The sequence below is a fragment of the Trachemys scripta genome, chromosome 2 (assembly GCF_013100865.1).
Source record: "Trachemys scripta elegans isolate TJP31775 chromosome 2, CAS_Tse_1.0, whole genome shotgun sequence".
NCBI lineage: Eukaryota > Metazoa > Chordata > Testudines > Emydidae > Trachemys > Trachemys scripta.
In genome coordinates this window covers 154,327,981-154,340,680 of record NC_048299.1, presented here as the reverse complement: position 1 = coordinate 154,340,680, position 12,700 = coordinate 154,327,981, and the positions used below count along the sequence as shown (strand labels likewise).

At 40.4% G+C, this 12,700-nt stretch overlaps 1 protein-coding gene across 1 annotated transcript in view; it reads right to left on the bottom strand.

The window, feature by feature from the left end:
- Positions 1 to 12,700, bottom strand: part of KCNU1 (potassium calcium-activated channel subfamily U member 1) — a 79,510-nt gene that overhangs the window by 29,605 nt on the left and 37,205 nt on the right. Inside the window, exon 19 of the mRNA XM_034759414.1 lies at positions 131 to 230. Coding sequence (XP_034615305.1) covers positions 131 to 230 — 100 coding nt within the window. The remainder of the gene's footprint in view (positions 1 to 130; positions 231 to 12,700) is intronic.

The following is a 12,700-nucleotide window of genomic DNA, read 5'->3' as shown; positions in this document are numbered from 1 at the left end:
TGTCCTCGGAACTGAGTACACCGTGGGTACCAACCTCTGCAGACAGCAGAGCCCTTAGATATTTAAAAAGGCATTCCCCTGAAGCAGTCATAACAGTTTCATACAGCCTAGCTAATTACACCACACCTACCAGGATAGCCTGTTCCAATGGTACAGCCTCGCACCAGTGGAACATTCCTGTTGAATCCAGCAAAGCATTTCTATCCTCTTCTATCACGAAAGCTGCAGTCCTAAATAGACAGAGCAACTGATCAGCTACATCGCAGTCATGGTGACAGTTTAGCCACATTGAAATGATCTTTGTACCTGTTGGCAAGAACCCATCTTTGTCTGACTCATGGCTAGTCAGTCCCACTGTAGCAAGGCAGATCAGTTGTATGGAGCTGTACACTACACACAAGAGTCCTGTCTTGTCCCTGCTGGTACGTGGCTACAGTAATGGTGGAGCAATTTAGAGAATACAAGAGGGTATTATTTAGATGAATCCTCTTGTTAATGTGCTGTGTAGAGCCAAGCAAATGCAGGGAAAACATATTCATCAAATATTTCTTTGAATTATTATATGGATGGTTCTAGTGGCTGTTTCGTGCTCTAAGCATCGAATTCATCAGCATGGATGTTCATGGAAAGAGCGATTTTTATGCAACCCTGGTCTAGCCCCAAAACCCAATGAAATCAACAGGAACCTTTCCATTGACTCGATGACTTTTGGATCAGGACAATGTTGCAGAGTATTGACAGAAAGTAAATTTCAAATATGTAGTTGTGCTTCAAAGTGTTCTGCTCATCTAATCAGGGAGCAGAAACAAGACCATCTGACTTATATATCCAATCAGGTTAAATTCTGAATGCCAAATTGTTGTGATGTTTCTGACCTCAAGAATTATTTAGAGAATACTTCTGAATGATAGATAATTATGAGAAAATCACTATCTGATCACAGCCAAGTCTTGAACAGAAAAAGAGGTGAAATGTGTTGAATAAATAATTCACTCAGAACGATTTTCTCTGGTTCTAAAGTTGGGGTAAAATCAACCTTGAACAATTGTCAAGAACATTTACCAAGTCAGGTACAAAATCTACTTGATCACCTTATGACTGTAATGACCACAATAATGGGGGAATTAAAAAAAAAACAACACATACAGGATTAGATCTTCTGCTAGCATAAATTGGCATAGCTCCATTGCTTCCATAGAATTACATGAGCTTGCACCAGCCGAGGTACTAGCCCTTCATATTTTACATGTCTTAGGGCTTGTCTACTCTTAAAAGGCAGCAGCGTCGCTGTAGTGCTTCAGTGAAGACACTACCAACGCCGATTGGAGGGCTTCTCCTACTGGCGTAGGTACTCCACCTCCCAAAGAAGCGGTAGCTATGTCGACAGGAGAAGCTCCCAGCCCCATTGATATAGCACAGTCTACACCAGGAATTAGGTTGGTATCACTACATCATTCATGGTGAACAACGCAGTTTAACCGACATACCTTGCTGGTGTAGACCATTTGTCAGTAATCTCTCATCTGACACAAAACAGAATTAGCAAGGTGAGGTTCACTGAATGGGAGGGTGTTGCAGGGGCAGGAGGGAGGTGTGAAAGGAAAGGGTGACATTCCTTTATGAGGCTTGCAGGGCCTTTCTGAGTCTGTTTCTTTCCACAGGAGACCACATCAAAGACCAGGCTGGAAGTTCCAGTTGGCTGCTGCTAGCTCACCAACCTTAGTCTAAGGAAGTAATAACAAAGCCCCAGGGTGTCCTCATTAGAATGGGTTGCCTTGTTCTTTATAATTTAACATGTTTCCAGGTTTTATAAACATTCACCCATCACAAGACCAACGCAAAATATAAAAGCCACAAAGGGTCCATTAATGGCACTGAGCAAAGCTGTAATGACTGCAGCTTGCCAAGCAGCCCGCAAGCCTTTTCTGCGACATGTTCAAGACATTAGAACACATGCTGAGTTTAATTTTAATCAGAAGTCAGAGAGCTGGCTCCATTGCAGAACTTCAGTGCCTTCTTAACCCTGTTCCCTCTTAGCTAGCACAGTCCAGCAGGGACCAGCACCAGATGTTTCAGAGGAAAGTGCAAGAACCCTCACCCGTGGCAGATATGGGATAATCTGCCCTCCGTGATGGTCTCACTTTAGAGACTGGCTTAAACACTGAACCATAAGGTCTTATATCTCTTCCAAATTTAATTATTATTAACTATTAAAACTCTAGATATTATTGCTACCATGTAAATGTCTAGTCCCTTTTTGAATCTTGTTAAATTCTTGGCCTTAATGACATCCTGTGGCAGTGAGTTCCACTGTCTAATTACAAGTTGCATGGGGAAAAAATCCTTTTATTAGTTTTGAATTTTTCATTTTCCAATTTTATTTTCTCTCCCTTCGTTCTAGTGTTATGAGACAGGGAGATTGTCTAAACAGAACTGTCTACAGTAATTGATATATCCAGGGGAATAAATAAACCTGCATCCCTTTAAATCTCTCCAGTGTCTCTGTACAGTCTGATGCCAAATAAAGACAGTTTTGTCCATTAGCCATATTGCTCCTCCCAAGTATTCAAGGCCTCCTCCCTGCTGCCCAGATAATGAATATCCCAGCCAGTGATTAAATGGTATTTTGGAAAGTTGGAGCAGTCTTCTCACAAGCTCTTTTTACTCTACTCAGCTCTACCAATCAATCAGTGCACCCGTTTTCTATCATAATAAAACCATCATCTATATACACAAGCTGTCATGGGTGACATCTCCCTTCATTCCAATATTATAGGAAACATATATGCCTTGGAGGAAACACCTGTTGGAACCCTGAGATGAAAAAAAAAAAAAAAACTGCAAGAAACCCACTTCATCATAAAGGCATCCACCTGATGTCCTTGCCAAAGCAAAGGGGATTGTAATTTAGCTCACCATTCTTTAACTAAGGTTCCCTTCTGCCATATGCTCTGCAAATGACATGATCCTTGCAGAAAACTGCTTTCCTCGGGAGAGGAATAAATCAGCCTACACTGAGAGATCTTAGGAATTTGAAAGTGGGGAAAAGAGTCTTACTGGTATATAGATGCTTAGGGCCAGATTATCAAAAGTGTTCAGGGCCAGCTTTTCAAGAGCTTGTCACTTACTGTTGGGGCCAAATTTCTCAAAAGGGCTAAGAATGTTTGGTGCTGGGCTTTTTTGAAAATCTGGCTTTCGGTGTCAGAATAAGAGCTGCTGCATACTGAGTGGCTTTGGAAAAGCTGGGCCTTGTTTAGATGCCTGAATGGGAGCTGAGCTCTTTGAAAATCTGGCCACAATTGTGAGTGCTGAATGTTTGAAAATCTGGAGATAGGTGCATATCCCACTCGTGGATGAGTGCGTAGGGATGTAGGTGTGTAGGGGGTGTGTGGGTGTGGGTGTGTTTCCAAGTCCCACTCTGTGCCTGATCCACTCAGAATATGAATCTTTTATAGCCTCACCTGACAATGCTTGGCTGTTTAACCAAGCCGTAGAAAGACTTGTGCTTTCAGCTCTAGAGGTCCCCAATTTAATCCCCTGTGTGTCAGCCAGGAGGGCAGCCATCACGGGTACTCCAGAGTTGAAATGATGGTAGATAGATAATTACAGTTTGATAGTGAAGTTTGTTCTTTTCCTATATCAACTCATAATCAAAATTGTAACAGAAACCCATCAGTCACGTCTTAGTGAACACTAGATCAGTACCTCAGCTCCGAGGTATGCTAGAAGACAGATAGATCCATTATGTTTCAAACTTCATATGAGAACTTTGAACTAGCGTAAGTGATTAACAGTTGTTTATAGCATTGCAAGATGGGAATGGAAGCCTTTTTATCATATCTTCAACTGCCAACAACATCCTGCTGATAAGCTATCTTTAAATCCTTCACAATGTCTTTGAAAAGCTCTGAAATCTTTTTTGAATCCCCAGCCTGCAGCATTATGACCTTGGATGTTTCATTCTCACATAGGAGAATGTGCTTGAAGTGAGTCTTGGTGTCAGATTTTTTGGTGTTTGCTGAGTTCTTTGCTTACTTGTATTCCCTTGGCTTTGGCAAGCCAAGAACCTTTGCAAATCCTCAGGACGCAATGCTGCCTTCTGTCTCCCAGTGTTGTAATGAGGAGAGGAAAAGGACATAAGACTGAATGCAAAACATCCTACCATTAGAAGTGGATGGAAAAATTTCTTGATTATGCCTGAACAACTAACACACATGGTAAATCCCTGAGGGGCCATTGCAGAAGAAATCTCTGGGTACCTGAATGAAGCAAGCAGGTTGATTCAACAGCTGGAGCTTGGAAAGTCCTCATCTCACCAGCCTGGACATCGTACCATTGTCTTCTGCATGTTGAAGCTCATGAATGAGTTAATGCATGGAATATAGGCTATTCAGTTCACATCCCATTTGGGAATCCTCTTTATTGTTTTTTTTTAATCACTCCCAGATATTGCACTGCACATATGTTAGTCTTGTATTTCAAGGAGGAATGGGGCTTCATACACAAAGCAAAAATTGCCTGTGCCTGAGCAGGTTGCTACACAGTCTTCCTTTCATGGCCATGGCTGCATTGTGAGAATACTGCTTATTCATCGTCACAGATTAATTTATATCACTTCCATCATAACGGATCAAAGTGGTTTACGTACTTTGCATGGAACTGTGAGGTGTAATTAATTGATGTATGCAGAGGAGCTATGCATAATTGCAAAGTATCATTATTTATAGTATTCCAACAAACAGGTTTTACTTGTTGCCCGATATGTTTAACTATCTAAAAATAAGCATTTTAGAAAAAAGTATTGTAATTATATCCATTGAACCAAACAGCTCCTTAACAACATACATGCAACCCCTAGTGAAGTGAGTGGAGTTATATAGGTACCACTAAAGTTGCAACAGACAATTTTATTTATAGTCCAGAAACACCTAAAGGCCACAGCTGAGATCAGGGCCTTATTATACTAGGTGCTTTGATCGCACAGTGTAAGGGACAGTCCCTGCCCCCAAAAGCTTTCAATATGAACTGACAAGACAGAGGCAGGATGGAAAGTGATTTGCCCACAGTCACACACTAGATGGATAGAAGGGCTGAGATCAGAACCCAGATTTTCTAACTCCCAGTCTAATACATCATCCATTAAGCCACAGCAAGGCGACATTGAGACATACCGTCAGCAGCACAGCTGTACCAGACGCTCTGGTCAAGGTGCTCTATGCTGATGGGAAAGAGCTTGCCTGTCGGCATAAAAAAACCCACCTCCGCGAACGGCATATGCTATGTCGGCGGGAGAAGCTCTCCCGCAGACATAGCGCTGTACACACAAACGCTTATGCTGGTGGAATTTACGTAGCTCAGGGGTCTGAAATACTCACACCTCCATGCAACATAAGTTTTGCCAGCATAGGCTGTAGTGTAGACATAGCCTGAGACAGCACCAGCATTGTGCCAGCTGCTTTATGTTTAACTACAAGAATAAAGTTCTCTGCAACCACAAGGTTAGCAACTTTTGTTTTAAATGAAAAGCCAGAAGTCTCATGTAATAACATGACTGCAGGAGCTGGGGCTTTAATAAAAACACCAAATATCACATGATTTGTGATAAAATCATGAGTTGGCAACTCTGTGAACAAAACATGGGTGCAAATGTACAATAGGTAACAATGCTGCACTGTTGACGAGATGGCCTAGGTGCTCTCATGTGTCCTTTCCACCTCTAAACACTATGATGCTGTTTGACCTTCTTTAGTAAGCCTGTCGTCTGATCTGTATGTCCCCTCTCTGCCCTCCACTCTAATTAGATTCCTCAGAAAGGTTGCTAGCACTTTACTGTACAAGGACACGTTGTGCAGCACGCAGATAAAAGCCAGGTGCCATAACTCCAGCACTGACGTGTTTAATAACCACACCATTATCACAAGAAAGCCAGACGCCCCAGTTGCAGATTGAATGTGTGTGTCCGCAAATTGTTTTAACAGAAAACAACAGCTCATTATGAGTGGTGTCTATTTTGAGATCTCTGCTGAAGTTCCCAAGGGTTACTGTAGGGCCATTAAAAACCCAGTCCCGCCCACACCTATGTATAACGTATTGCAATTGAGAGATGGTTTAAAATGGCAAACCACTAACTCAGAGTAGCATCAGCTTCAGGACTCTGGCAGCCCCTAACTAGGTTAGTCTGGGACCCAACCCCCCCTCCACACACACACAGATACACTCAATTCACCAGCTGTGACATCACCCGTGATTGCCAGAACATCACAATGAAGGGGTATTGTCCTGACACGGCACTGTGTCAAAACTACTGTTCCCTGTGATGTCCTGCTCTTGGTTCCTTCCCACCCTCCCTGCATTCCAGCTTATTTCATGTCACTGTACCACTGATTTAAATTTAACGATTTTCACCGAGGTGAGGAAAATTGCCTTTCACTCACAGCACAAACTTCTGAAGGTATACCGCTGAAGAAGTGATGTGGTTTGCCTTATGGTGGAAATTGGTGAAAAACCCATATTTGGCTGGTTTTATACTACGAGAGAACTTTACACACAACTGTACTGATGGAAAATGACCACAGATATTTACAGTGCAAAGTTTTGGATTCAAGCCCATTGTCAATCAGAATGGGGCGGATGCTAACTTTAAAAAAGTAGGGCCAGATTCTGCTACTCACACTTTCAGCATTGGCTTTTCTCGGTGATGGTCAGACTGATCAGAGAGTAAGGCACTACTCAGCTTGAGCACGGGTGGCAGAATTTAACCCCTAATTATTTAATTAAAATCCCGAAGCACTTGATATATATGAAGGAACAACGTTGAACTTGGCAAACAGGGAAAAACAAATCTGGTCATAATGACGAATAATCTCCAATGACAACCTTGTCGTTTTTCTGAGAGCTTCTCAACAGTTCCCTCTTTTTTTTTTTTTTTGGTCACTGCTTATCAGAATTTGCATGGCTACTTAGCGTGTTAATTTAATTATCAGCAGCGCTTCTGAACAGCCTGATGGGGGATCTGTGGAGGGCAACAGAATCTGTTGTTGAATTATGAAATTGCACACACTCACACATCTGGAAGCCATCGTGGAACAGATCACTGTCTTGTAAACACATGTTGAGTGTTGCAATATTGTACTAATCACTTCCAACCTGTCAAAGTTTGCAGGAGAATAGTGACTGGGAACATTTGGGATAATTTGTAACTTAGTGCCATCAGCTTCTTCCCCCCACTTATCATGACATAATTAACAGCAAAATAATCTAAAGAACAGAACTTAGGTTAGTCAAGATCTTCGATGATAGGAGTGATTTTTCAGTAAGGCCGATATCCAGCAAAAGCTGGGACCCAGCTACACAGCAGCATACCACGTGATTTTTAGATTAACTGAATCTCTAGCATGTGAGACGGACTGCTCTGAGTCCTCTACAAGTGGCATGCAGCTCTGGTGCTGGCTTTCTGCACTGGGGTGGATTTAATTCAATACAAAACAATCATTCTCTCTTAGGGAGACATACCTGGTGGAGTAATGGGTGTTTGGACTCAGTGAAACAAAGAGGAGTTTTATTGAGCGAGGATTGAGCACAGAAGGGGAAATTCACCCCACACAAGGCCTATGCACCATTTAAGTCCTGCTTAGGCCCTATTTTGAGTGCTTCAGCGGTGCATAGGCCTTGTGGCTAGCCCTCTGCACAGGACTGAGTTCCACCCAGGCAGACTAAGGAATTCAGGACTTGGCCCTGTAAAAGAGGCTTCCTACCAGTATTTCTCACATGCTAGTGCACCAGTTCAACCAACAAAATATGGCTGCCTTGTACTCCAAGGAGCTCAAGTTCGTTGTTAATCCACCGCATACCTGTTTAACTCAAATCCCCATACAGTAAGTAAACAGTTTTTTTTAAATGGATCATTACAATATGATTTATGACTTTTGTGTAATTGTCAGAATTACTGTAGGTAATTAAAATACAAAGTGCATGCTGCCAGAGACTTCAGTCACTCTCTGCACCCTCATTAAAAATCAGGAGCTGACCAAATTAGAAATAGATTGGTTTGCACAAGTTCACAGGGAAAGCTAATTATGAAACTTATCCTTATGCACTCAGAACTCACACAGTCAGTCACGCAAAGTCTTAAAGCGATAATACTATTGTACAATGTGAAATGGAGTGAGCAATATATGGTGGGAACAACTCTCATTACGCTGTGCAAAGCAACTTTGCATAGTAAGTATATGCCCAAAACTCTTTGGAAAGGCTTGATAATGGACATGAGAGAAGGGAATAAAGAGGCTTAGGGGAGAGAGAAAGATTATGCTTTCACATGAGATTTGAAAAGAGGTAGGAAAATGCAGGGAGTAGCAGAAGTTGCAGAGAAGAAGGCTCTCTCACCAACAGTGGCAAGATGGAGAGAAAGAAACAGAGTGAAGAGAATGGCAAGCGGAGCTGAGAGAGATGAAGTCTGTGAGGTTGGCTGGAATAAGTCCATAGGCATCTTTAAAAACAAGGAAGGGAGATTTGTACTGGACTGTGAAATGCATGAATAAACAAGGAAGTCAGCAGACAGCAGGGGTTGAAATAGCACTAAAGCTGGCTGGGAATTTTTTGGCAAACTGTTTTTGCATCAAAATATGTTGATTCCTCAGAACTGAAACTGTTTGCAGGAAAGGGTTTGTTTCGATTAATTTCTTGAAAATGATTTGGAAAAATAGTTTAGAAATCTTTGAAAAGTCCAGTTTTTGATGTTTTTTGAAACAAAAAATTTTAACTTCACAGTTCACGATGACTTTTCCTTTTGAAATTTGGGCTAATTATAGTATTTTTTAATGATCCAGATTGAAACAAAATGTTCCTAAATTACCTAAATAAAATGTATCAATTAACCCAAACCATTTTTTTTTCAGTTTTTCACAGGTTTGTGAAAATTTGAGATTTTCAATTTTCATACTGATTTGAAATGAACATTTTTTTCTAAATTTCTAATATTTTCCCAATATAGAAAAAAACATTTCCCACACAGATGTAGTTGTCACCTCTTTGTGCATAACATTCTGCATGTCCTGCTGTCTGGAGAGCAGGGACAAGAAGATACGGAGGCCAACTTACAGATTTCAGCTGAGTTTAAGTCAAGAAATAAATTGTTGGTGAAATCATGGTCCCATTGACATCAGTGGCAAAACTCCCATTGACTTCAATGGGGACAGGATTTCTCCTCTATAAATTATAGCATGTCTTTAAATTTCCAGATGCAAATGGACATTTTCTCATTAGTGGTTATGCAAAAATTTGGTACTTGTGTTTTGGTACCAGTAAATGAACCAGATTTATATGTAAACAGATTTATGATGTCACTAAACCAGGCATCTCTAGACAGTTTTTGCACTCTTTGCACAGCTAGAGCTGTCACTAAGTCTCTTATACCATATCACCACTTGATACAGGCTCTAATGTCTCATACACTGGTTTGTTGAGCTTTAAGGCTTATTGGTTGAGTTATCCTTAAGCTGAAAAAGACATCAGAGCTCCAAGATCAAGACTCACCCGGTGCTGTGTTAGAATAATAAATGAGGACGTTTCAAAAAATCTTTTATAAAGGAAAAGAGGAACTAACAAAATGCTGCTGGAGCTGAGGTTGAGTTGTGTTGGGTTCCCTTACAAGATTCTGCGGCTTAGGGGTTGTGGACAGAGAAAGAGAATATAGCTGAATGTATCCCACCTGATTTCTTCAGTCCAGATAAGTCCAATGAACTGCATATGCATTTATCAGCTGATCTTATCTATCAATTTATCTAATCTGTCCTCTTGACACAGACAAGGACTTTTTGCTAATACACAACATGAAGCATAGACTCCACTCTATGGTAAAGAATAAAATGCAAAATAATACCCTCACTTCCCAAAATACAAAACAAAACAAAAACCTGCCTTAGATCAGGTTCACAAATACTAAAAAAAAAAAAAAAAAACCCACACCTGGTAATTTCACATGAGTCTACCCACCCCCATCTTTCACCCACAGTCCCCCAGCATTCTTCATTTAAGGTCATACGGCGAATCAGATTTTCAAAACAAGATTTGGGAAAACATGGATGAAATAACAAATGGCCTACTAAACATTTTCCAAAAACCCAGTCAGAACAGTTAACTTTGTTTTTCATTCCTTGTTCCTCTTAAAATTCCAATTTCCAAATGACATTGGAAGGCTCAAAATTTCCTAGACAAAAGAGGCATGGAGAAGCATCCAAACTTTTCATGTTTATCCAAACCCTCTGAGGTTGCGCTATGGCTTTAAACACCCACTGACATTTCCATCAACAGAAAAACAAAGGGAAAGTGAAACTTGTTTAACTTGTAAGTTAGGTTTTCCCCCTGACTGAAACACAGGCAGCTAAACTTTCCCAGAACCCCTGCTCCTTTAGGGTAAATGCCAGGTAGGGATTAAAAGCACACAGTGCATGCTGACAAAAAGGATCTTGCTTATTGTAACAACACTTTCTCCACCTCTATCTATCTCCCTTTTCTTGAGAACACAGTTTTACACTTGTCCTTCATACAAATAACCCGAGGGTGAGAATTATTCAGAAGGCTTGTGTTTGACACCCCATCTGTTCATTTCTGACAGCGATATATAATATAAGGCTATAAAAACTTGAAAAATAATGCAACATAAAAAGGGATTGACTCGGCTCCAAGAGGCCATAAACGGTAACAAATACCATTGTATGATTTATTTCATGCTGTAATCTTTACAGTAAGTCATCTTTCAGACATTTCCATGTGACAGGTTTTAATAATATTAATGCCCAGAGCAATCCAAATCATCGCCAATAGACATATTTATCAAGCTGCCAATCCAAGTAAATGAAATTCTATAAGCAATAATGTAACATGTTTAAAGGAAGCTAATAAAACAAGTCAGCAGAGAAATATTACTTCAAAGTATTCTCTCTCTAATCCGGCCCTGGATGTTATACAGCCAAAATGCAAATCTTTCCCCTATGTGATTTATTGCTCCAAAAATACCAGTGACCTTTTCGCGAGCTCCTGCACAGCCCCTCACACACATTCATAAAGATCGCGATGCATTCTGCCAGATTAGCTGAATGCTGGAGTGCTTAGCATTATTGCTTTGTTTTGCCTTGCCTTTGGATTGAGATGTGATGGGTAGCATCAAAGAATAAGATCTTACATCTTTAAAATTTATTAAAAACTGACAAGTCCTAACGTAGGCTTCGCAACTCAGCAGGTATTTAGGAACAATTATCCAGATGCTAGATAAGTTTCAATTAAAGAGGAACTAAAATTTGGTTCTTTAACCTGGTTTTCCCTTTCATCTAATTCAGTTTTTATTAATCCTTTGTTTGGCTAAACGATCTCCCAACCAGGACAAAAAGGAGCCTGAGACAGCACAGTCAAGCCGCAATATGGGATCTTATGCACAAACATTCTTTAGTACCTATCTAGAAACAGAGCAGGAATGAAAAACAAGAGTCATCAACTCAGCAAAAAATACACCATTAAATTTGTCATGCCTATAGGCAAGAACATGTGGAAAAACCATGTCTAGTAAAGGAAATGTATTGATGGAAGGACTCATAAGTGTCTCAGGATCCTAACAGGTTTTTATTTTTCACTTATAGCCCAGCTTTATAGAATTTCTTTTGTGAAATGGCACCAGTTAAGTTAATTTCCTGGATATAAAGACCCACTTCCTGGTGATCTATTTTGGGTGAAAAAATGTGTATGTGTGTGTATTTGAGTTTTGTATGTGTAGTTTAAGAGAAGAAATCTTTAATCAGAGCTCTGCATGCAACCAAAAATCTATGCAAGGCCTGGGCCCGGTGGGTTTTGAGGTTAGTAACCCTGCCCTATTCCCTCCATCTGGACCTCCTTGAAATTTTCTGAATTTCAGGTTCTTGATGAAATTTTAAATTGAAAATACATTTTTGACAAAGAACCCTCTTCCGACAAATATAGACACAAGTGTTTTGTCAAAAAAATAGAGTTTTTGACTAAATATGAAGCTAGTGAAAAGTTTTTGAGCAGTGAAAAAGTTTGCTGATTTTGACATTTCAAGAGTTCTGAAAATGTATTAACATATTTTGAAAATTCCTGAATTTTTTGTTTTTTGGGGGGTACCTACTCTACCTTCTCTCTCTCTCACTCTTTAGATGGAGTCTATTTTAGTGGTATCTGAGCACCTTTTTTACAGAGTGCTTAAAACTAAGTGCTTTAAAAGTCCCCAAGTCCTGCAACCTTCATAAACAAGGGGTAATGTGATCTCTAAGTTCTTGTCTACGGTAGGGAATAGAGCCATTTGTAACTGAACTGATTTAAGCATGAACAGTTCAGTAGATCTACACTAACTAGAATGAATTGGTTTAAGACCCTTTGCATATTCCCTCATCCACAACTGCACTGTCCCTAAATCATTTCAACTGCAATGCCCTCTTGGCATCTATCCTAAAGTTCTGACCATAGCTCCTAGAAGTGGTGCATCTTGAAGATTTTGAACAGCCTCTGGTACACAATGTGAACCAATGCAGTTAGTCTGTGTCCATATATGCACTGCAGTGGTTCAAAAGAAAGTGGCTTCTAATGCGGCAGCAGCAGAGCATACTCCAAATGGTATTAAGCCAGTTTGGAAAACTTTTGGAGCACTTCTGTGCATGAACACAAGGGCTGGGATTTCAAAGGAGCATCTGAG